At 38.6% G+C, this 22500-nt stretch overlaps 1 protein-coding gene across 2 annotated transcripts in view; it reads left to right on the forward strand.

Moving 5' to 3' along the window:
* Nucleotides 1–14880, forward strand: part of LOC106877815 (HSPB1-associated protein 1) — a 26761-nt gene extending 11881 nt beyond the window's left edge. For both annotated transcript variants that reach the window (XM_052966042.2, XM_052966041.2), the window contains exons 4-9: nt 6231–6367; nt 7951–8083; nt 8442–8561; nt 10528–10629; nt 12687–12910; nt 14146–14880. In XM_052966042.2, the coding sequence (XP_052822002.1) occupies nt 6231–6367; nt 7951–8083; nt 8442–8561; nt 10528–10629; nt 12687–12910; nt 14146–14605 (1176 nt within the window). In that variant the 3' untranslated portion in view covers nt 14606–14880. The remainder of the gene's footprint in view (nt 1–6230; nt 6368–7950; nt 8084–8441; nt 8562–10527; nt 10630–12686; nt 12911–14145) is intronic.
* The last annotated feature ends 7620 nt before the right edge of the window (nt 14881–22500 follow it).

Here is a 22500-nt window from a genome sequence, read left to right on the forward strand (position 1 = left end):
ATTGGGGCAGAGTTTTCTACGGCCAGATGCCCTTCCTGTAGTCAACCCCTACTTGTTTCCATGGGAGGTAATATTGTTTGTTGCCTATCAGACAAGATTCAGCCTGGACATGTTTAAGTGGAGAACTGGAACCAGGAACCAACTGAAACCGAATGAATGCGTCTTTTGTTTACAAAGATCGTCCAGCGTGTCAAGAAACCCGGATGTGATTACCCAGTAGACTGCAAGCAAATGACACCGTTGAAAAACAAAGTGTTTGTTTACAATTAACGAACCAACGTACAGGCCAAACGAGAAATGCACGAACTAACAAGCACGTTTATTTGATCTGCTTCTTGGCTATATAGTAGAAAATACTACTACAGGTGTCACGCAGTGGACTGAAACTGAAACCACGTGGTTGAGAAACGAACTTCTTAATCACAGTTGTGACTACTGGATATGATTGTAGTAATAATTTAGAAGTTATCAGGAAATATAGGGAGCTGTTTCGTCTGTGGGCATAAACTATTGTAAAAGACAGACTGCAAACTTATATGGCAGTATGAAAGCTGTATTAGCGGTGAAAGATTTAACGAATACAATAATACAGATTTTAACCCGTGTTTCACTGGCATTATATATGATACACATTACGATTTTTTTTTCAACTATTAGATAACTTAGGACTTATGAAAGGAAAGCTTTATATTACTCAGGACGTATGAAACGAAAGTTATAAGTCGGAAAATAAGCATTGACGTTTAGGACAAACTTTGAACAGAGAAAATTTTAACTTTGTACTGGCAGTGAATATCATCATTGACTGATTGTATACTTTAGGAAATTAGTTATAAATGTAAATTAATTAAAAAAATGAAAGATATCAGAAATCGCTGTTGGTAAACCAGCATTAGCGCAATTATCTCCCATACATTGCATGATTAAAAAAAAAAATCTTTTCCCGCTGTAGATTTAGAAAAGACATTTTGGGAGTAAAGGTTCGCATGAGACATGACTTACCATCAGGCGGGCTGCACTAATAAAAACCGAAATAAAATAAGATACAAGTAATTTTCAGAAAGTTTTGCGCGCTGCGATCTGATCATGACTGATTTAGAAACGGATATAAACACCTGAAATTCGACGTTAGTGAACCAGTAGTAGCAGAGTTATCTCCCATTGATTGTTGAATTAAGAAATTGATTTTTATGTTTTTAATCCTTTAAATGGAAATTGAAGATTTTCGTTTTCATTATGCAGGGTGTCCACAAAGTCTGGGTACATGGAGTAAATAAAATCATAACATAAACAATTAAAAATAAGAAATAATAATTTTTTAAAGTATGTGTTAATCCCCATGTACCCAGACTTTGTGGACACCCTGTAGATCAGAAAAATGCGAGAAAAAGGAAAATAATAAATCTGTCGGATATATATATAACTTGCAGGAGTGGCTGTGTGGTAAGTAGCTTGCTTACCAACCACATGGTTCCGGGTTCATTCCCACTGCGTGGCACCGTGAGCAAGTGTCTTCTACTATAGCCTCGGGCCGACCTAAGCCTTGTGAGTGGATTTGGTAGACGGAAACTGAAAGAAGCCCGTCGTATCTATGTATATATATATGTATGTTTGTGTATCTGTGTCCCCCTCTCAATATCTCTTGACAACCGATGTTGGTGTGTTTACATCCTCGTAACTTAGCGGTTCAGCAAAAGAGACCGATAGAATAAGCACAAGGCTTCCAAAGAATAAGTCCTGGGTTCGATTTGCTTGACTAAAGGCGGTGCTCCAGCATGGCCACAGTCAAATGACTGAGTCGTTTAAGACACAACATGTCAGAAAAAGATTCACTCGTGCTTCTGTTAGTCTGAAATTTACGGTATTATATCCATCACGGTTGATCTTAGTAATCACTTTCGGATATTATATCAGCTATGTATATATATATATATATATATATATATATATACACACACATATATATATATATATATATATATCATCATCATTTAACGTCCGCTTTCCATGCTAGCATGTGTGTATATATATATATATATATATATATATATATATATATATATATATATATATACACACACGTATCGAGGTCGTTAGAGTAAGTGACAGAGTACTTAAGATCAGACTAGTGCTTCATCATAGATTAGCTACTGTCATCTCAGCCTATGCACCTCAACCGGGGCTACCAGATGGTCTGAAAGATCAATTCTATGACACCCTCTTGCAAACTACCTCGTCGACGAGTGACAGGGACCTTCTCTTTGTGGCTGGAGACTTCAACGGTCATGTCGGACGTCGTGCTGGAGGCTTCCATGGCATACATGGAGGCTATGGCTTCGGTTCCCGCAACGAGGAGGGAACCAGACTGCTGGAGTTCTGTGATGCAACCGATCTTATGGTCTGCAATACCAACTTCAGGAAACCTGCCAGTCACCTAGTCACCTACCGCTCCGGCAGACACTCTAGCCAAATCGACTACATCCTCGCCAGAAATAGGGAAAGAGGGCGGCTTATAAATGCCAAAACCTACCCTGGCGAAGAATGTACCCCACAACATAGATTAGTAGTTAGCGACTTTGGGATCAAGGCAAAATAGGTGCCCAGAATTAGACAGGCTTGGAGGAGAAGGGTGTGGAAGCTTAAAGACCCTGCAAACGGACAGAGACTTAGAGACAAGTTACTTGAAGCATTTAACGAAATAGAAGGGGATATAGCATCATACAACGTGGAAGACAATTGGAGATTTCTGCGGGACAACCTGTTGAAAGCCACCGACCAGATTTGTGGGTGGTGTAAGGTCCCCTCCCGACCCAGAGTAACGTGGTGGTGGAACAAGGAGGTAGACAGGGCTATTAGACAAAAGAAACAGGCTTGGAAGGACTGGAAGAACGGTGGTAGCAGGGAATTGTACCAATGTGCCAGAAGGGAGGCTAGGCGACAGGTTTATTTAGCCAGAGGGGAAGCAGATAAGGAAAGATTTGCCAATGTTCTGCGCTGTGAGGACCAAAGACTCGAGGTATTTCGTGTTGCAAGACAGTGTAGGAGAGAAATGTGTTCGCATGGATGATGGTACGCTTGCATTAAATGAGGATGCAAAGAAAGAGGTCTGGAGATGCCACTACGATAGATTGCTTAATAAAGAGAATGAATGGGAGAAAGAGAGCCTGCCGTATGTCGACCCAATAGAGGGACCAGCTATCTGAGTTGATAGTACCAGGGTAGATAAAGCAATTAAGAGTATGAAGACCGGGAAAGCCCCCGGCCCATCAGGAATCACTGCAGAGATGCTCAAAATATCTGGCAGTGTTGGCTATAGCCTAGTCACCCGTATTACGAACCAGGTGATACACGAAGGAGTCATACCCAATGACTGGTGTAGCAGCATGATAGTCAACTGCTACAACGGTAAAGGTGACGCTTTAGATACAAATAATTACAGAGGCATCAAGCTGTTAGATCAGGTTATGAAAGTTACAGAGAGGGTCATAGCCCAACTAATTAGGGAGCGAATCAATTTAGATGAGATGCAGTTTGGGTTCGTGCCAGGTAAAAGCACTACTGATGCCTTATTTCTAGTGAGACAGTTGAAGGAGAAATACCTAGCTAAGGATAAAGCTCTGTACCTGGCTTTCGTTGACATGGAGAAGGCCTTTGACAGGGTCCCCCGATCCCTTATCTGGTGGTCAATGAGGAAACTTGGGATAGAAGAATGGTTAGTGAGAGCTGTGCGAGCCATGTACAGAGATGCTGCCAGTAAGGTGAGGGTTGGAAATGAGTACAGCAATGAATTCCGGGTAGAGGTAGGGGTCCACCAAGGTTCCGTCCTCAGCCCCCTCTTATTTATCATCGTCCTCCAGGCAATCACAGAGGAGTTCAAGACAGGTTGCCCCTGGGAGCTCCACTATGCTGATGACCTTGCCCTAATTGTGGAGTCACTATCAGAACTAGAGGAGAAGTTTCAGGTGTGGAAGCAAGGTCTAGAATTGAAGGGCCTTAGAGTCAACCTAGCTAAAACCAAAATCCTAATAAGTAGGAAGGTAGATAAAACACAAACCCCTTCAGGTAGATGGCCCTGCTCAGTATGTAGAAAAGGAGTAGGTAGTAACTCTATAAGATGTACCCGGTGCAAGCTATGGACACATAAGAGGTGCAGCAACATCAAAGGCAGGTTAACTAGCAAGTTAGTTTTTGTTTGTGGCAGATGTTCAGGTGCAATAAAGACTGTAAACAAACAGGAAACAACTTCTATCTCATTCTAGGGTGAAAAACTAGAGGTAGTCGATAGCTTCCGCTATCTGGGCGACCAAGTTAGTAGTGGGGGTGGGTGCGCTGAAAGTGTAGCTGCTAGAATAAGAATAGCCTGGGCAAAGTTTAGAGAGCTCTTACCCCTGCTGGCGACAAAGGGACTCTCACTCAGAGTAAAAGGCAGACTGTATGACGCATGCGTACGAACAACCATGCTACATGGCAGTGAAACATGGGCTGTAACTGCTGAGGACATACGTAAGCTTGCAAGGAATGAAGCCAGTATGCTCCGTTGGATGTGTAATGTCAATGTGAATACCCGTCAGAGTGTAAGTATCTTGAGAGAAAAGCTGAACAGTAGAAGCATCAGTTGTGGCGTGCAAGAGAGACGATTGCGCTGGTATGGACATGTGGTGAGAATGGAGGAGGATAGCTGCGTGAAAAAGTGCCACACCCTAACAGTTGAGGGAACCCGTGGAAGAGGTAGGCCCAGGAAGACTTGGGCTGAGGTGGTGAGGCAAGACCTTCGTACATTGGGCCTCACCGAGGAGATGACTACTGACCGAGACCTTTGGAAATGTGCTGTGCGTGAGAAGACCCGGTAAGCCAAGTAAGATCGTTGCCAGTGCCCCTGGACTGGTTCTTGTGCGGGTGGCACATGAGATGCACCATTTTGAGCGTGGCCGTTGCCAGTACCGCCTGACTGGCTCCTGTAGGATTTTCGAGCGAGATCGTTGCCAGTGCCCCTGGACTGGCTTGTGCGGGTGGCACATAAAAGACACTATTTCGAGCGTGGCCGTTTTCGTGCGGGTGACACGTAAAAGCACCCACTACACTCTCTGAGTGGTTGGCGTTAGGAAGGGCATCCAGCTGTAGAAACTCTGCCAAATCAGACTGGAGCCTGGTGTTGCCATCCGGTTTCACCAGTCCTCAGTCAAATCGTCCAACCCATGCTAGCATGGAAAGCGGACGTTAAACGATGATGATGATGATGATGATGATGATATTATTTTGTTTAAAAGAGTTCCAACACTGTCTGTTTTTTTTGTTTTATTTATATTCCTGCAGAACTAATGTGGGGTATAGAATATGGAATATACAATATATAATATAATATACAATTTACAATATAAAATAAAATAAAATAAAAATGGATGGCACCATGAAAGAAAGTATTGAATGTAGATGAAATATTGAGTGTTCAATATAAAGGATCAAATATATAAATATATAAAGGCGACTCGAGTTTCAGGGCTATTTCCCTTCGTCATGGCCGGTATGACAGACTTATATGTATATATATATATATATATATATACATACATGTGTGTGTCTGTGTTGTGTTTGTCTCCCAGTGCTTTGCCAATCGGTGTTGGTTTACTTATGTCCCAGTAACTTAGCAATTCAGCAAAAGAGACTTATAAAATAAGTACAAGGCTTTAAAAAATAAGTACTGGGGCTGATTTGTTTGACTTAACCCTTCAAGGTGGTGCTCCAGCATGGCTACAGTCCAATGGATGAAACAATTAAAAGGTATATATTTACTCTTTTACTTGTTTTAGTCATTTGACTGTGGCCCTGCTGGAGCACCTCATTGAAGGCTTTTAGCCAAACAAATTGACCCTAGGACTTATTTCTTTTAAGCCTAGTAGTTATTCTATTGGTGTCTTTTGCCGAACTGCTAATGTTATGGGTATGTAAACTCACCAACACCGGTTATCAAGCAGTGATTGGGACACACACACACACAGATATATATATATGATTTGGTAGATGGCTTCTTTCAGTTTCCATCTACCAAATCCACTCACAAGGCTTTGGTCAACCTGAAGATATAGTAGAAGACACTTGCTCAAGGTGTCACGCAGTGAGACTGAACCCAGAACCATGTGGTTGGGAAGCAAACTTCTTACCACACAGCCACATCTGTGCCTATATTTGCTTTCATGTTTTTAACACACAATTGTGTATTGTTCTTTGTTTAGGCTTTTGATTGGAGTCAATTTGGTGTTGGTGAACGTGATGGTTACCAGTCCACTTTATGGATTGGCACCAGAGGTGCTCACACCTGCTGCCATTATGACACTTATGGTTTCAACCTTGTGGCACAGCTTCATGGAAGGTTAGTCTTTTATTTCCACTTGTATAATTATTCTACATTTTACATGTATAAAAGCTAAAAGGCTGAGACATGAGCCGACGTAGATATGTAACGGACAGGTCATTCGGAGTTTTCTCTCTTCAGTCGAGATCCAGATTATCCTTGCAATTTTGGCTAGTTATTCTCGATATTGCTGGCCAGCCCCAAGGAAAAACTAAGCTACATACATAAATATATATATATATATATATATATATATATATATATATATATATCCATGTATATGCATGTATATATCTACCTACCAACCACCCACAGGATTAGATATACCTCATAGTTGTACACTTTCTCTGCTCCCGATCACGATGTATGTATGTATATTGATGTGTGGGTTCTTTGTAGCTGTGTTTGTCCAACTACCACCACCACCACTTGACACCCAATGTTGGCTTGATTACATCTCCCATAACATAGCAGCTTGGCAAATGAGACTGATAGAATAAGTACCAGACTTTTAAAAAATAAAATAAGTGCTGGGGCTGATTTGTTTGATTTGAAGAGTAATGCACCAGCATGACCACAGTCCAATGACTGCATGTTTGAAAAGACTTGTCAAGCCAAGTGACAGCACTGTTGTAGCCGATGCCAGTGTCACGTAATTGGCATTCATGCTGGTGGCACATAAAAAGCACCCACCACACACTATAATGTAGTTGGCATTAGGAAGGGCATCCATCTGTAGAAACCATGCCAAATCAGATTCGAACCTAGTGCAGCTCTCTGGCTTACCAGTTTCAGTCATACCATCCAACCAAGTGGTTCCCAAACAATTTTGGGCTGTCGCCCCCTTGACACGCAGGCCACATTCCTAGCACCCCCACTCCAACTAACCATCACAAACATAGACCTATTTCTCAAGCAAATTCAAAGCAACCGTATTTCACAAATAAAATTTAGCCTAATGTACCCATTGTTTTGTTATTTTTACATGAATCGTTACCCCATTATCGTCCCACCTTTCTTCAGCGCCCATTAGAACTTTCCACTGCTCCCAGGGGGCAGTACTGCCCACTTTGGAAACCACTGATCTAACCCATGCCAGCATGGAAAACAGACGTTAAATGATGATGATAATAAATGTTGGCGCTCCGTTGCTTATGACGACGAGGGTTCCAGTTGATCCGATCAATGGAACAGCCTGCTCGTGAAATTAACGTGCAAGTGGCTGAGCACTCCACAGACACATGTACCTTTAACGTAGTTCTCGGGGATATTCAGTGTGACACAGAGTATGACAAGGCTGGCCTTTTGAATTACAGGCACAACAGAAACAGGAAGTAAGAGTGAGAGAAAGTTGTGGTGAAAGAGTACAGCAAGGTTTGCCACCATCCCCTGCCGGAGCCTCGTGGAGCTTTAAGTGTTTTCGCTCAACAAACACTCACAACGCCCGGTCTGGGAATCGAGCCCGCTGCCCTAACCACTGGGCCATTGCGCCTCCACGATGATAATAAAAGAGAAGAGATAAATATTTCTATTGAAGTTTAGTTTCTGTGACATTGATGAAGGAACAGTCGTTTATTTAACTTGTAATTGTTTCATCTCAGAAAGCGTTGGATCCTGTTTCCTCCTGAAGACAGTGACAAGCTGTATCCAACAAGAATTCCTTATGAAGAATCCAGTGTATTCAGTGAGGTTAATATAAAGATGCCTGATATCTGGAAGCATCCAAAATTTAAGGTAACGGTTCCTCATTAGTTTTTATTTGAGTTTTGGAAAAACAACATTGCTTTTTATATCTTTCCTCCTCCTCCTCTTCCTGATCTGCCTTATCCTCCTCACCTCCACCTCACCCCCTCCTATCTCCTCCTCCTCCCTCCACTTCTGCTGCCACCACCATCTCCTCCATCTTCCACTCCTTCTCTCTCTTCCTCCTCTGCTGCTACTTTTGATGTCACCACCGTCTCCCCTCCTCCTCCTCCTCCTCCTTCTCCTCTTCCTCCTCTTCCACCACCACTTCGCCTTCTCTCCTCCTCCAAATGGCACAGTTGTTTCTGTTCAAATACACTGATGTTAATCTATGCTTTCTCTCTTACAGGCCTGCCATCCATATGTGGTCACTCTTGAAGCTGGTCAAGTGCTGTATGTTCCTCGACATTGGTGGCATTTTGTAGAGTGTCTAGAACTGTCCATCAGTGCAAATACATGGGTAGAAATGGTAAAAAAAAAATTCTCTACATAAATCTTTATCATACAAGAAAAGGTTTGATAGTGACTTCAAAATTAAAGTGTAATAAATATGTGATCACGTGACTGACCAGGCTATTGGATGTTGTTACACATCGATGGTCACAATGTGTTTTTGTATTGTTTTAACCATCAAATGATGCCACTCTGCTGACAAGGCGAGGAGGCTAACATTCCCCACTGATTGAAAGTGGGGACTAGAGCAACATGAAGTGAAGTGTTTTTTTTCAAAAACACAACACACCACCCAACCAGGGAATTGAACTCATGAGATTGTGACTGGAACAGCCTAACCACCAGGCCATACACCTTCACAATAAATATGAACTCTATGGAAAAGTATTGACTAATTCTTCAGTTTAACCGTTTTGTATTTAAACTGGCCATATCCGGACCGATATATTCTACATGTTTTATATTCAAACAGGCCATATCTGGCCCAGATATTCTACATGTTTTATATTCAAACTGGCGATATCTATCTTCTCACACCTAACCTACATTGACATTCTAAAAATAAACAATCACATCATTGAAACCTCAAAGCTATAAGATAAGGCATGATTAATTCAAAACAATTTGAGTGAAAAAGTATTACATTTAACAGAGTAATCTGAACACTAAAGGGTTAATGTTAAATTGTTTTTATTAAGACTCAACATAAGACAGCAAACAGGCAGAACTGTTTGCATTACAGACAAAATGCTTAGCGACATTTCATATGTCTTTTATGTTCTGGGTTCAAATTCTGCTGAGGCGAATCTTTGCCTTTCATTCTTTTGGTGTTGACAAAGTAAGTACTAGTCAAGTACTGGGGTCAATGTAATTGACTACCCCCCCCCCCCAAAAAAAAAGAAATTCAGGACTTGTGTCTATATTAGAAAGGATTATAACTTGACATAAAATGAAACATTTATATATATATATATATATATATATATATATATATTTATATGTATATATATCCACTACTCAGGAAGAGACTATTCTAGAGTACGTCCTGTCTGGTCTTCGAAACGTCTAGATAGAATAGAGACAGCTGATGAAGGGATATTCCAAGGGGCTTTCCGTTTTCCTATGTGTTCGTTCCGTTGTCTGTAGTTTATTGTTCTAACGTCCTGTACCCTGATATGCATGTATATACACATGTAGATGTAAGTATGTACATATATGTGTGTATACATGTATATATATTCTTTGTATTATTATATATATATATATATATATATATATATATGGCTATTGGTGCAGGTGTATCTATGTGGTACGAATTTTCCTTCCCAATCACATAACTCTGGGTTCAGTTCCACTGTGCAATACCTTTGGCAGGTGTCTTCTACTACAGCCCAAAGCCAACTAAAGCTTTGTGAGTGGATTAGGTACATGGAAACTGAAAAAAGCTTGTAAACATGTGTGTGTGTATGTCAGTGTGTTTGTCTCCTGTTACCACTTGAAGACCAGTGCTACTTTGTTTACATACCCTGTAACTTAGCAGTTTGGCAAAAGGGTCTGATGAAATAAGTTACAGACTTTAGAAAATATTGTTGTTGTTGCTGCTGCTGTTGTTGTTTTTGTTGTCATTGTTGTGGTAGTGATGGTGATCAAACAGACTTGTGATAAGTCATTCAAATCTTCATCCTGTTTTGTTTTTTTGTATATCAGACATAGTTGTTCAATGACTGTATTTTTACAATACAGCAATGTCTTTACATGATGGAAGGGTGTAGCATTTGTAGCTACTATCTCTTGTAGCTACACAGAGGCACATTTGCTTTGCTGGTTACTTAATCTTAGCTTAGCAATGATTAGCAACAGGAAGGGTATCCACTCACAGAATATTGCATTGATAAATCTCAATAAGTAACAATAATATATTCTAACCTCATAGAGACATCAATTTTTTAATAAGTTTCTTCACTATTTTCTCTATTTTATAGCATGAAGATAATGAAAGTCGAGTAGATGAAGCCATTACAAGATTGATTTTTAGCAAATGGTCTCAAGATTGCCAACAAGATTTCAGAATAAACCCAAAGGAGGTTAGAGAATTGTTTTCACTATTTTCTTCTTTCATAAATAAATTTGATTCTACTGTTTCTACTTTCTTGTATTTTTTTACAGTTTCAATTTTTAAACATTTTCTGTTGCAATATAGATACATGCAGACAGGTGGTGAGCTGGCAGAAACGTTAGCACGCCGGGCGAAATGCTTAGCGGTATTTCGTCTGTCTACGTTCTGAGTTCAAATTTCACCGAGGTTGACTTTGCCTTTCATCCTTTCGGGGTCGATAAATTAAGTGCCAGTTACGCACTGGGGTCGATGTAATCGACTTAATCCCTTTTTATGTCCTTGTTTGTCCCCTCTATGTTTAGCCCCTTGTGGGCAATAAAGAAATAAGAAACGTTAGCACGCCGAGCGAAATGCTTAGCGGTATTTCGTCTGTCTACGTTCTGAGTTCAAATTTCACCGAGGTTGACTTTGCCTTTCATCCTTTCGGGGTCGATAAATTAAGTGCCAGTTACGCACTGGGGTCGATGTAATCGACTTAATCCCTTTTTATGTCCTTGTTTGTCCCCTCTATGTTTAGCCCCTTGTGGGCAATAAAGAAATAAGAAACGTTAGCACGCCGAGCGAAATGCTTAGCGGTATTTCATCTGTCTGTACGTTCTGAGTTCAAATTCCGCCGAGGTTGACTTTACCTTTCATCCTTTCGGGGTCGATAAAGTAAGTACCAGTTGTGTACTGGGGCCAATCTAATCAACTGCTTCAACTCCCCAAAAATTTTGGGCCTTGTACCTAGAGTAGAAAAGAATATAGATACATGCAGAGGAATGGAGTTAAGCAATTTGCATCTTAACCATGTGCTTCTAGGTTCTAATCTCATTGCATGTCACTTCGCCTTAAACAAGTGTCTTTGGAAATGAAGTTTAGTTGATGGAAAACTATGCACAAGCCATCATATTATATATGTGTTGAGACTCCCTTCGGCCATGACTGACCATGGAATTGCACCTAGGAAGTTCCCCTCCAAGGTACAAGTCCGGGCAAGGTTGTTTATGGAAGACCAGCAGTCGCCCATGCATACCGGCCTCCCCTCTCCACGCCACCAGTGTTATCCAAGGGAAAGGCAAAGGCCGATACAGCTTGGCACCTGTGACGTCGCAACTCATTTCTACAGCTGAGTGTCTTGCTCAAGAACACAACACGCAGCCCGGTCCAGGATTTGAACTCACAACCCCACGATCGTAAGCTCGATGCTCTAACCACTGAGCCATTTGCCTTCACGTATATATGTGTACATATATATGTGTATGTTTATGTTTATCATCATCATCATCATCATCCTATAATGTCCGTTTTCCATGCTGTCATGGGTTGGACGGTTTGACCAGAGCTGGGAAGCAGGAGAGCTGCATCAGGTTTCTGTCTGGTTTGGCTTGGTTTCAAGGGCTGGATGCCCTTCCTAATGCCAGCCACTTTACAGAGTGTGCCAGGTGCTTTTTACATGGCATCACCATGAGTACTCTTATGTGACACCAGCACGAGCGCTTGGCCCTTGAGTCACTCTGTAACTTCTGCAGATTATTTACAAAACACACACATACATACGTACATAAATAGACATATACACGCATACACTCAGACACACACACATATATTGCATACACCCATGCACATATACATATATATGTGCGTGTGTGTGTGTATACAGAGTGGTTGGTGTTAGGAAGGGCATCCAGCCGTAAAAACCATGCCAAAGCAGACACAGAAGCCTGGTGTAGTCTACTACCTGGCTGGCTTCTGTCAAACCGTCCAACACATGCCAATATGGAAGACGGACATTAAACGATGGTGATGATGATATGATAGGCTTCTGTACAGTTTCTGCCTACCAGTTCTACTTACAAGGCATTGATTGACCCAAGGTTACAGCAGAAGACACTTATCCGAAGTGCAATGTGGTGGGATAAAACATGAGGGAAGAGAGGAACAAAATGCACTCCATATCCTCTCAGTTACACCTGTGCTTTTAAATGTATATAATGTCTTAAAAACAATATTTAATAGTTTTGTATGTTGTTATTTTTTCAATAGGATTTGGAACCAGAAAATGTGAACTTGGGTTATTTATCACAGGCACTGTTTATGGCAGCTGATTCATCTGTGAGGGCTACTTCCATAGATTTAAGTGTTGAATCTAGCAGCAATATTTCTGAAGAGGAATCTACTGATAACCCATTTCATATGAAATTGCCTAACCATCTTCAAAATCTCTCAAACTGTATATGGAATATAGTTGGTGGGAAGATTGAAAATCTGTAAGTACTTTTTTTCTGTAGATCCTCATGCCTTCTTCACCTAACAATAGCTGTGCTCAAGAATGAAGGCCTAAAAGCCACACTCAGTCTGTACCTGACAACTCTTCCCCACAACTCATCTTCATAATATCTGTCCCACTTTCACCCTCCTAACTATGGCACCGTTTTCTCAGCTACTGTAATTATATAAGTGCAGAACTGCTCATATTTCATATCCCTTTTGTGCTACCAGTTACCCTTTGCCTTACAATCACTTCATGTGCCATCCATCCTGCATTCTGAACATCATCTTTAACTATTTCATTTTATGCATGAAACTGGAAGCAAACAACTCCATATACCTATTTCCCTTGAATGTCCTCTCATATCTGCCAATGAAGCACTTAGTGTATTCACCCATACATATCTCTGGCCTCTCTCTGTTATTGTGCATCTTCTCTCTCTCTATCTCTCTCTCTCTCTCTCTCTCTCTCTCTCTCTCTCTCTCACACACACACACACACACACACACACACACACATACATACATACATACATACATGCACACATTTTTCTCCACAAATGGTTTCAATAGTTTTAACGGAAAGATTTGGAAGAATTAGATGAAAGTTCTCCGGTAATTTTCTTTCATGTAAATAAATGTTTATGTTAATTTAAAAGATTTATCCAAAACACGTTATTTAGCTGTTATTTTTAGCACACTGCACAACCACCTCAATGACTAAAAGAAACAAAGAAACGAGTAAAAAGTAGTTTTAAGCATTCAATATGCATTTAATGCAAATTTGATGAACAACACATTACAAATTAAATATTTTTAAAAAGCAAACATTTTGTTGACCTGTTCATAAATTCACATGCTCTGTTATCAACAGATAGGTAAAACAAGTGGTTTTAATATATCTGTCAATACATGCTTTTTCACAGACAAAAGAGTTCTCATGTTCTGCTTGTTACTTGGAAACAGGCACGAGTGTGTCTGTGGCTTACGATTGACTAAAATTACCAAAAATTTTCAAACTTTAATTGCTAATAATTCTTTATTTATTGATTTATAACGAAAATCATTTTCAAGTCATTCATTAGCCTATAAAAGTGTGTATCATTACACTGAATATGAAATCAATTCGAACAGAATTGATGCTGGCAGCCAAACCAACTAGATCCCTCATCTACCATATAATTTCACATTTCAGTCTAATTTATATTTGTAAATATTTCCTTTTTTTTTCTAGCCAATCACAACATAGCATTACTCACAAGAACCCAAAGAACACAAATCTTGAAATATCTCCTTCAGATCAGGATTCCAAGAAAAACTTTGAAGATACTTCCGCTCTTGTTTCACACACATTCAGCAAGTCAGCTGAACTGTCTCTAGAGGGAGAACAGATTCCTAAAAAACTGAAGCTTGATGTTACAGAAAAGACTCCGCGTATATATAAACTATCTCCAAGTTCCCTGGAAGGTTTTTTAGATAATCTTCAACAAAGATCTTGGGAAAAGCAATGCCGGAAGCGTCATTGTTTAAAAGATTTGCACTCGGTTTCATTTGAGGAAGATAATAAAGACAAGATTGAAGAATTGCTCAATGTTAACCAGGAAACATTTTTGAAATGTCTGCTCAAACCTGATGTTGTGTCATCAATAAGTCATCATTTAAGACGATACATCCATCATAGTGACTATACATAAAATCTGTTTTGAGCCCATGGTTCCAGGGCTTATTTGCATTTTTAAAAGCATTTTAGGCTGAGTGTTCAAGACTGATGCCTGAATGGGACACTTGTCTATTGCAGGTTAACCACCAGGTGCCTTTGTTACCCATTTTCAACAGAGAGTACTGGTACAATGTGAAATAAAAGTACTTTGCTCAAAAATACAACATGCTGCCCAGTCCAAGAATTGAGCTCTCAAGCTATGTGCCTTCATTCATTGTACATAAATGAATAAATTAAGCTATTTTTTTATTATGTTGTTTTTTTACTTATTGAATTTTGCTCTATACCTGTTTATCTGTTGAAGCATATACTTACACACACAGAGTAAATCCCAAAAAGAAGAACAAACACAAAAAACAACAACGTGAGGACGTGGTACATGTAAAGTGTTAGCAGACGCTCAGAGAAGAAAAGAAAGATGGTTTAACGTTTTGAGCAAACGCTCTTCTTCGGAAACAGGGGAAAGTCCAATGAAAAGGAAGACGGAGGAAGAAAATTGCCAATGATTTACATGTGGTTACATTTTGATATATATATATATATATATATATATATATATATATATATATATATATATATATATATATATATGTATATATATATACCCACACACACTTGTGAATTTGTGTTGAAAGATTTCCAGACAATGGACAAGATAAAATAAGAATAGTAATAAACAAGAGCAAATATATAGTGCGTGTGTTTATTTGGCAAACATGTGTGTGTGTGTGTGTATATATATATATATATATATATATATATATTGGGTTGTCTGGAAATATATTATAATAACATTATATTATAATAACATTATACATGTTATTATAATATAATATACATGTTATTATAATGGATGAAGGGATGATTATTGAATGGTTATTATTTTGATATTATGATATTTTTTAAATAATTTTTCTATCTTTATATAATAAGTATTTCATATTAATTCATTTGGTACTTATTGTTGGTTGAGATATATATCTAATTATTGTTCTACTTACGATCTGACGAGTAGCTATATTTTTGAATAGAACTTTTTTTCGATAATTTCAATTGATTTTAATCGATTTAAATTTCTTTTCCATTTGAAAATTGGTTATGAAACACGTGTAATCTTTTTATTATATTTATCTTATGATATTTACTTTACTTTATATTATACTCATTTATTGTGCTTTTAATTATTAATTTTTCTATATGTGATAGTGGATTTTCATCGATGAGTTCTTGATAATTGGTTATTTTCCCTAAAACTATATATATATATATCGTTTGTAGAAATACATAAATCTAGAGGAGAAGCACACTCTAAGATGTAGAGCAGTTAATTTTATAGTGGGCTAGGCTGGTTTAAGGAGTTACCCTGGGTTTCTTGCTCATAAGGAGTTTAGCCTTACGGCGTATCTTCAGACCCCAAACACTGCTGGCCTGAGACCTCTTTAAAATATGGAGGGGGAAAGTTTCGTTTTTAAGGGTAAAACCCTAGGTGATTATCTCCCTTTGCCATCATCCATCGATCTTTGACCACACTGCCATCTTGTAAAATTAGCAAATTATATGATAGATTTATAGCTCATTTACTAACAATATTAACAATAATAATGAGAATAGTAGAAGTAGCAATACTAGGGAGAGGGATGATAATAATAGTAAAGAATTTGTTTTTAGCCAGCAGAGATGAAAAGGTCAGGATCTAAGCTATTTTTGGAACAATGACAACACCGTCTCGGCTGGAGTTGTATGACAGACTTTAACCGGCCATGATGAAATACCACAAGGTATAGAAAATACATATTCGCCTTTATATATTTATATATTTAATCCTTTATATTGAACACTCAATATTTCATCTATTCAATAAGACATATTCCATATATTCAATAAGACATTCAATACTTTATTTCATAGTACCATCCATTTTTATTTTATATTATATATTGTATATTCCATATTCTATATCCCACATTGGTTTTGCAGGAATATAAATAAAACATAAAAAACAGACAGTGTTGGAACTCTTTTAAACAAAATAATATATTCCTCTATACACAATCATACAAAACCCCTTTTTTTGTATTTATTTTTACTCACACACACACACACACACACACACACATATATATATATATATATATATATATATATATATATATATATATATAACATAAATAATATATAATTATATGTATATATCCATACATATATGTACATACCGACATCTATATGTATACATACATGCATATATGTGTACAGGACATCACAAAAAACGTTAAACACAATGAGAAACGAAAACATAAAGACGAAGACAGAAAACGAACATTTTTTTTTTTTTTCTCGAATAACGAAAAAAACAAACAGAGAAACGAGACATGCAACATAAAGAATATTTCCCTTCTTCAGTTGTCCTTGCTCTATCTACTCCGCGTTTCGAGGGGAAGGACAATACGCGACTTCGTTGGAGCAGTCCTCCCGCAAGTAAATTAATTAAAATTTGGAAATTTTTGCGGAAGGTGAATGTGTAAACAAGAACAGGACAGTGAGAACAAGATAGTAAAAACAAGACAGAACAGTGAGAACAAACGGTAAGGGCTGTTATGCCAAGACGATAGAAAAATTATTTCGAACGCTAGTTAGGGAGTGAAAAAATTTGCGTCTTCACTATAGGAAGGCAGGAAATAGAAAGAAAGAATCCCTTTCGTCACGTGTCAGCGACGAAAGGGTCAAGGAGGATGAGTGAGAGAGGGAACGGTGAAAGGAAGAGAAGAATCGGGGAGGGTTGAGAGAGAAAAACAGAAAGGATGAAGAACAAGAAAGAGAGAGAGATATAGACAAGGAAGTCACACACACACACACACACACACACACACACACACACACACACACACACACACACACACACACACACACACACACACACATATATATATATATGTACATATGAATGCACACTTATATACGAGGTGGTACCCACAAATTCACGGACTAATTCTGTAGCACGCCAACAGATGGCAGCACACAGTCGCATGCGCAGTGAGAGCTAGCAGCGACCTTCATGAAGCAGTGATCTGAGTGACATCTCTGTGTTTACTTCGCAAGTTGTGAAATTTGTGTTTTTGTGATCACGCAGTATTGTGCATCGAGAATTTGCCCCCCAGGGCTAAACCGTCAATCGAGAGTCCTACTGTGACGTTTTGAAGCGTTTGAGGGAGGACATTCGGTGAAAGCGACCGGATCTGTGGAGCGCGAAGAATTGGACTCATCACGACGACAATGCACCCTGTCACCGAGTTCTCCTCACTTGTGAGTTTCTCGACAAAAACAACATGGTATCGCTTCCACCCCCACCCCATTCGCCAGATTTAGCACCTGAAGACTTCTATCTCTTCCCCAAGATGAAAAGGCAGCTCAAAGGTGCAACTCTTGCGTATACTTATGGACCATAAAAAAAAAGTTTTCTGGTGAACTGTTAATGTTTAGTAAGAAATCCCCTAAGAATACGAGTTGCATAATTGAAATTATATTTGCAATCGTTGATACCAATTAATACAAAAGAAAGCAGAACTGGCTTTGTGGTGGGTTTGAAAGAGCCAACTATGTACTATTTCTAAGCCGAGAGTTTAACTAACTGATAGACAATATTTCATTCTCTTAAGGTGCTCGTCACTGATATTGGATGTATTGTAAAGCGATGAAAATCCGAGTAACAATTACTGAAAGTTACTGTGAAACGAATCTCAACATATATTGTCTTTCAAATTTTCATTTGTCTTAAGGCTGTTTCTTTTTAACATTTAATATTCGAAGCTTCTTCACGGCTAACATGCTTAGTTTTATTTCTCCATAAGACAAGCCACACCATGGAAGAAAAGAGACCAAATAGGATCGTAGTGTATGATCATAGACCTTGCAATATCATATGGTAGTAATTGGATGTCAAGGGAATTGCGAAAATTGAGAAATATCTTGACCTCGCCAGAGAGAGAGACAAAAAGAAAGTGAGAGAGGGGAAGAAGAGATTGTGGAAGACAAAAGTGACAATTATTCCTGTGGTAAAGCGTGCACTCGGCACAATACACAAACTGCTTCCTAAGAGGCTGAAGGATATTGAAATAGAGGAACGTGTAGAGCATGGCCCATGAACTCGTAAGACACGAACTGTAGACGAGAACCTTTACTGTAGACTAGCTATGAAAGTTGTTGGCAGAAAAGGGACTTCCGGCCACGCTGGAAAGAGACCCGAGCTTTTATGGTGGATCACTCTGTCTCACCCTTTGTAGATGTTTAAAACACGACAACACATCCTCGTTTGTGGTTATTTTTACATATAGCTTAGCAAAAGTTATGTGGTGATAATAGTTTAATAATAATGGACAAAGTGCATCACGTGTACTATATAATTAATGTTGCGTGCCGCTTTGACCCACGAAGATTCAAGAAGGAAGGCAAAAAAAAATAAAAGATATAAACAATCCTCTAAAGTACTATAGCCCGGCTATAGAAAATGGAGGTGAAGATAATGCCAATTATTGTTGGGTCCTTGGGGACAGTATTAGAAGGTATCAGAAGAAAATCAGATTAGAGTGCTCAATAAAACCTTTACAAAAGGTTTGCTTCCTTTTTACGGCCAGGGAAGTATTAGATAATTGAAAAGAACAGACAGCATAGTACCATAGGCTGCAGGCAGCAAGCCCGCTACACACGCAGGTCTCCAGGAGTTCCGACAAAATTTGAGTTAAAAAGAATATATATACATATTTTGCATTTCATACACAATATCTGTATATTTATACTTAAAAAATCATCATCTGGAAGTCTCCACCTTTTGTTTTCTCTGGTTTTGCGTACACACGTATACTTATATACATATTTTGTATCTCATACCCAACCTAATATATTTAAAGTGTCTAATTTGTTTATCCGCATAATCGCCTCCATATCTGCTCAACTTGATCCCTCTGACAGCTATTCTTTACCTTGCGGAATCGAGACCCTGTAAAGACATCTTTTGGGCACTATTAAGTGTCTTCTATACTTAGAATCACTGTATCTCATCTGTTGGCTCCACACGCACGCACGCACGCACACACACACACATACACACACACACACACACGTTAATATCCCACTACATATGCTTTATGTATCATAACTAGTAACATTGTTAAGTACAGCGGTAGAATAACCACTGTGCTGGAAGCTGGCTGGATAATGATAATCTATCTGGAGCTCTAACTCATACCGTAGTAGTAGTAGTAGTAGTAGTAGTAGTAGTAGTAGTAGTAGTAGTAGTAGTAGTAGTAGTTCACATACACTGACACACATATATGCATGTATACACATACATATTTTTTCCATATCCTTCTTGTACTTCAGAATATTACCTTCTTCAGTTGTCAACTAAAGTTCATAAGATCATTATAATTTCAACACCTTCCGACAATAAATCCCTCTCTATCAATGTCTATCAACACTGATCCACTCAGGGAACGTCTGGGTTATGTTGGACCACATTTTAACACACTTGTCTATCTGTCATCTTTCTAATCTCCCTGACTCCCGAACCAGATAGAAAAAACCGAAGGCTGCCCAGGAGAAATTCAAAGAATTGCTTTGGTCCAGTGACAGAATGCTTGTCATTACTACAGGTGTGGATTCGACTCCCATGAGCATCCTTCGACTTTTTCTTTCCAAAAGAGCTTTCGACCTAATATTTACACGCTATTGTTTACAGCTATATGTGCTTCGAAATTCGCTATTACAGGAAAAAGTTATTTCACGTTCTCTCGATAGTTTGAAAAATTCTTATGACGTCAACGACATACAATTCTCGCTGGTAAGAATGAAGTTTGTAAAATGGAGAAAGAAATTAATGTTGCGTCCAATGACAGAACACCTGTCATGTCTATAGGAAATGTGGGTTCGAGTACCACGGGAGCCTTTGTCTTTTTCTATTCAAAAGGAGGTTTTCAATCCAATATTTGCGACACACGCACACGTGTGTGTCTATGTCTGTCTGTTTCTATACATGTTCGCGTGTGTACAGACATACACACATATAATGTTGGTATAAACGTTTCTTATTTCTTTACTGCCCACAAGGGGCTACACACAGACGGGACAAACAAGGACAGGCAAACAGATTAAGTCGATTATATCGACTCCAGTGCGTAACTGGTACTTATTTAATCGACCCCGAAAGAATGAAAGGCAAAGTCGACCTCGGCGGAATTTGAACTCAGAACGTAAAGACAGAAAAAAATACCGTTAAGCATTTCGCCCGGCGTGCTAACGTTTCTACCGAGACTATAATGCTATCGGCTCAGAAAGAACATTTTAACGATGAATGAGTGCAATTTCAATTCTATCGTTTACACTTCTTTCGCTTGGCGGTGATTATTTTAAAAATCTGACACTCTCGCAATTTGGTAACCTGCATCTTTTAACGTGCGTTTCACCGTTGTGGCTGTTTGAAACCTCTACATTGGATGTTCCAAGTACAATCGGATGCATTTGATTTATTTAACATATTGCAATAGAATGTTCCCCTGGTTATTTATCTGTTGTGGTTAAGCATCCAATTGCACTTGGAATATCCAATGCAGGGGTTCCATCACTATAGTGAAACGTACGTAGAGAACAAATGGTATAAACAAAATGATATAAACAAACTTTTGTTTATCAAATATATATATATATATATATATATATATATATATATATATATATATATATATATATATATATATATATATATATATATATATATATATATATATATATATATATATATATATATATATCAGTACATACACACTTCTCCACGTCTGGCTGTACAACCTTTTTGTTTGTTTATTTCACCGTTTCGTTTTTCTGTCTTGTTTTCCGTCCGCCACTATCCTCCACGAAAAAAAAATTTAATTTGTGTTCGTTGGAAGAACCATTTTAACGATGCGTCCTGCCCTAACTCTTCGAAAGGCCGGTGTTTTAATGGTGGCAGCTGATGAAGGATATGTTCTCTATGTGGCCTGCTTGTTTGTTGTACCTTGTTTATCATTTTGTCCATGTTCTTTTGCAACGTCATGTACCCAGATATGTATCTATATGTACATGTAGATGAAGGTATGTACATACATGTACATATATATGCATATACTCATATATTGTTTATATATATATATATATATATATATATATATATATATATATATATATATATATATATATACATATATATATTCATGTACATTAAAGGAGTCTAATGTCTAAGTGCCCGTTTGATCGAAGGTGTCCTCTGTTTTAAAGGTATTTTGTGACGTGGTAGCTATTTCTAATCGGTCAAGTGAACACGTAAATGTTTCGTCGTTGGATCATTGGGGATACCTTTCATAGGTTGACGCACATCCAAACATCGCTCAACTGAACTGTGAAATGGGACTTGTTACTATAACTATCTTTCTGTAATGTAGATCAATGTAAATAGCGGAAATGTATCTGGCGAACACTGTGAAACAAAGGTATGCAATACACCTTATTAAAGCCACACACATACTGTCCCTCTTTTTCTCTCTGCCTGCTCTCTCTTCTCTCTCTCTCTCTCTCTCTCTCTCTCTCTCTCTCTCTCTCTCTCTCTCTCTCTCTCTCTCTCTCTCTCTCTCTCATACATGCGCTCACTACATCTAATGACTGTTAGTTGACTTACTGTTAAAATTTCCAGTTGATAATCAAGAGACTGCAGATTTAGAGAATGAATAAAACAAGCAAAAAAACGTGTGTACTATCCTTGTCCTCTGGGTATAACATACACGAGACCAATACATGAGTTATTGGCCCGTTTAATACACACAGTAGGTATTCCTATAGAGAAGATAC

Source organism: Octopus bimaculoides, chromosome 3, assembly GCF_046866305.1.
Source record: "Octopus bimaculoides isolate indiv1 chromosome 3, ASM4686630v1, whole genome shotgun sequence".
NCBI classification, from domain to species: Eukaryota; Metazoa; Mollusca; class Cephalopoda; order Octopoda; family Octopodidae; genus Octopus; species Octopus bimaculoides.